Source organism: Pteropus vampyrus, unplaced genomic scaffold (genome assembly GCF_000151845.1).
Source record: "Pteropus vampyrus isolate Shadow unplaced genomic scaffold, Pvam_2.0 Scaffold72, whole genome shotgun sequence".
NCBI classification, from domain to species: domain Eukaryota; kingdom Metazoa; phylum Chordata; class Mammalia; order Chiroptera; family Pteropodidae; genus Pteropus; species Pteropus vampyrus.
This window is the reverse complement of record NW_011888853.1, coordinates 4239146-4241454: the sequence shown is the minus strand read 5'-3', so window position 1 is coordinate 4241454 and position 2309 is coordinate 4239146. Positions and strand designations below refer to the sequence as shown.

At 61.6% G+C, this 2309-nt stretch overlaps 1 protein-coding gene across 1 annotated transcript in view; it reads left to right on the top strand.

Annotated features, from left to right (window-relative positions):
* The window catches only part of CYTH1 (cytohesin 1), a 32162-nt gene that overhangs the window by 28035 nt on the left and 1818 nt on the right, over window positions 1–2309 (top strand). The window contains exons 11-12 of the mRNA XM_023531634.1: window positions 1036–1107; window positions 1729–1883. Coding sequence (XP_023387402.1) covers window positions 1036–1107; window positions 1729–1883 — 227 coding nt within the window. The remainder of the gene's footprint in view (window positions 1–1035; window positions 1108–1728; window positions 1884–2309) is intronic.

The window sequence follows — 2309 nt, the reverse complement described above, 5'->3', positions numbered from 1 at the left end:
GTGCGCGTGCGCGTGGCGCTCTCCGCGGGGGTGCGGCTCACGACCGTCGCTGGGGACGCAGAGTCGCCCGTTCTGTGGGTGCTGTGATCGCGGCCCGCAGTCGTTCTCAGGGAAGCCCGGCCAGGGTTTCGTGCGCATGGGGCGACCCTCACGCCACTTAGTTCCGCGACCGCCTGACGGAAAAGCTTTCCGGACGTGAGAGCAACACAGTTCACATCTGTGAGACGGCGAAGAGGCCGATTCTTCCTGTTCCGTGCCCGCGGTTCCACTGTGAGCCGCTCGGGGAAGGTCTCTGCCGCCCCCCGGCCCCCGCCACGTAGTGCTTTTTTTTTAACAGATGTGGAGACTGATGACATCTACAGTCTTGTTTGGATTTTTTCTCCTGTTCTCTGGGTTAAAAAGAAACATACACAGGCTTCTGGGCAGCTTACCCTAAGTGCTGGAGGGACACTCTGGACTCCTGCGCTTGGCCCTGACGCCGAGCACGGTGGCATCGCTGACCGCGACTCGGCAGCATGCCGGTGCTGACCAGCTGGCCCTGCAGCGGGAATGCAGCGACCACAGCTCAGGACAGAGGGAGCCTCGGCACTGGGCGGGCGGTGGGCCGGTCCACACACAGCAAGCACGCTGTAGCAGTACACGGGGAACGGCAGCCGACGGGGCTGCGTGTGTCATGCACCTCGACAGTGAAGGGCGTGACGAGGGCCTGGGGGTTCCCGACCCCGGAACAGAGACTTCAGAGGTGGGGACAGGAGCCAGGCAGGGAGGCATGGCAGCTTCTCTGCGAGGGGACCGCACGTGCCCACAGCTCCTGCCCTCGGCGTGCTTTCCGGGCCTCTGCAGAGGCCTTTGGTCATCAGGGTTCACGTGTGTGGCCTCGGCAGCGCCCACACGTTTCTCGACCCGGTTCGTGTTTGCGAGCGTCCGGCGTGGGTCCCAGCTGAGTCGGGCGAAGGTGGGAAAAGGCAGAGCGCGGTGCCAGCGTCCGCGCTTGGGAGCCCGGCCACCAAGGCCTTCTCTGCCGCCTCTCCGCAGGACAAGGAGCCCCGTGGGATCATCCCGCTGGAGAACCTGAGCATCCGAGAGGTGGAGGACTCCAAGAAACCCGTGAGTGTTTTTGGCGAGATGTTTCGGGGACGAAAGAGATCGGTGTAGCAGGTCTCTGCAGAGTCACGTCGCAAAGGTTTTCTTACAAAACACTGTCACACTTGGATTTGGCCTGACTTTTAAAATTACCTTGAGAGTTCAAGCCAAAGATGGGGCTCCAAGTACCCCCTCTTTGTTCTGTCCACCCGAGTGCTTCCGTGTCACTTCCCGACCGTCACAGGAGGGTAGAATTGTCCCTCCCGAGAAGGCAGCGGCAGCAGGCACTCGTGACCCGGCCACCTGTTCCGTGGGCAGCGGGTGCCTGAGTGGCACGCCTGCTCTGTTGTGGACTCTCACGGCGTCGCTGGCTTGGTTTTAAAAGGCGATTCGTGCTCTCTGGTTCCGCCGCTTTGTTACGTGGTGGGAGCCGACAGATGCCTGGCCGGTGTTTTGCTAGTAAGGCCTGTCAAACACGGTCCTGTTCCCCGGACCCCCACACCAGCCTCCTCTCTTCAGGGGCAGCGTTTACCCAGCCTGTGACCCATGAAGGTCAGAGCGGACAGCCTTTGGAGAAGGATGTTAACATTTTTTCCCCGTCAGCAGCGTTCTTAGATCGACCTCGCTCCCTGTCTGTTTTCTCAGAACTGCTTTGAGCTCTACATCCCCGACAACAAAGACCAAGTGATCAAGGCCTGCAAGACGGAGGCTGACGGGCGCGTGGTGGAGGGGAACCACACCGTGTACCGGATTTCCGCCCCGACGCCCGAGGAGAAGGAGGAGTGGATTAAGTGCATCAAGTAGGTGGCGTCCGAATACCGGGTCCTCCCTCCCCCCGCAGCTGTTAGGTGCACCGCCAGGCCTCCCCTGCAAAGGGCTTGACCGGGGCCTGCAGGCCACTTCCCAGCGGCTTGGTTCCTGGCCGGCCGTCATAGCGTTTGGGGGGCCTCAGATCCAGGCTTCTCAGGTACACCTCGAAGGCCCAGAGAGGGAGCGGGTGGCCGGCGGGAGGGCACGGAGCCGTGTGCCGACTGGGCTTTCCGTGTCTTGGGAAGCAAGTCCGATTTTGGCAGCAGCTTAGCGACCATAGTCGTCACCATGTTTTATCATTTCTTAACCCTGTGAGACACTGACGTCCCGTTTACAGACGAGACTCGGGCCCGCGGAGGTCAGGCAGTTCTCCCGCAACCACGGGGCTGTGATCCAGGCTCAGGCTCTGTGTGAGG